Genomic DNA, 828 nt, shown 5'->3' with positions numbered 1-828 from the left:
GGTTGCGTGTGTCGCAGGACAGGAGGTTTTGGGGCGACAGGGAGGGCGTCATGTGTCCCATGGAGTGGATGGAGATGCGGTCCGAGGCGACGGCTGGGAGCGAGCAGGGAGTCAGGGAGCGGTGGCTGCTCTCCCTCCTGCCCCGCTCCCCAGCCCTGCGGCAGCAGGTTTAGTCCCTGTCCCCAGTGGCCACCCCATCCTGGCCCATCCCATCTCACCCGCCGTGGAGAAGGCCCAGGAACCGGCGCAGTTGCCCTGGTCCAGGGGCTCATGGATCATCCCAGGCCACTTTGCGGCTGCATCAAAGTGGCGGGGCAGCACCTCGTTGGAGTCCATGTTCATCTGAGGAGGCAGAGCTGAGGTATGAGGGGTGCTCACTGCACAGGGACCCTCAGCTCCTTCCCCCCGCCTGCAGCAGCCCATCCCCAGCAGCTCCCGGGGCATCCTCGGAGCCATGGTCCCCAGCCAGCGTTAGCATCCCCCAGCCCCGCTGCAGGGCCCCTCGGGACGGGGACACCCGTAGCCCTGGCTGAATGTGACCAGGATTTGGGTGCCCCCTTGTCCCAGAGGAGCCGGATCCCTCAACCTTCCCTAAATTTGGGCTCCTCAGCCCCAGCAGTTCCTTAGGCAACGACAGCACCAAGTGCCCAGTCTTGGATGCCAGCAAGGGCGGCACTGCCCGGCCGCAAGTGCACAGCACCGGATGCCTCGAGCCCCTCATTGTGGCCTCCGGCCTGCTCTCGCCCGGCCGCTGACTCACGTCCAGCCTTTCCGCTTTGCGGGGGGGGGGGGGGGGAAAAAAAATCCCCCCCCCCCCCGCCCCAACAC

The 828-nt window shown here is 66.8% G+C and overlaps 1 protein-coding gene across 1 annotated transcript in view; it reads right to left on the bottom strand.

Annotated features, from left to right (window-relative positions):
* TINAGL1 (tubulointerstitial nephritis antigen like 1) overlaps positions 1 to 828 on the bottom strand; it is a gene marked incomplete at its 5' end in the record, with an annotated part of 7,403 nt that overhangs the window by 2,644 nt on the left and 3,931 nt on the right. Inside the window, 2 exons of the mRNA XM_009284830.2 lie at positions 7 to 93; positions 219 to 342. Of these exons, the coding sequence (XP_009283105.1) occupies positions 7 to 93; positions 219 to 342 (211 nt within the window). The remainder of the gene's footprint in view (positions 1 to 6; positions 94 to 218; positions 343 to 828) is intronic.

Source organism: Aptenodytes forsteri, unplaced genomic scaffold (assembly GCF_000699145.1).
Source record: "Aptenodytes forsteri isolate BGI_AS27 unplaced genomic scaffold, ASM69914v1 Scaffold7, whole genome shotgun sequence".
NCBI classification, from domain to species: Eukaryota; Metazoa; Chordata; class Aves; order Sphenisciformes; family Spheniscidae; genus Aptenodytes; species Aptenodytes forsteri.
Note: the sequence above shows the minus strand (reverse complement) of the source record. Positions and strands in the feature narration are given on the sequence as shown.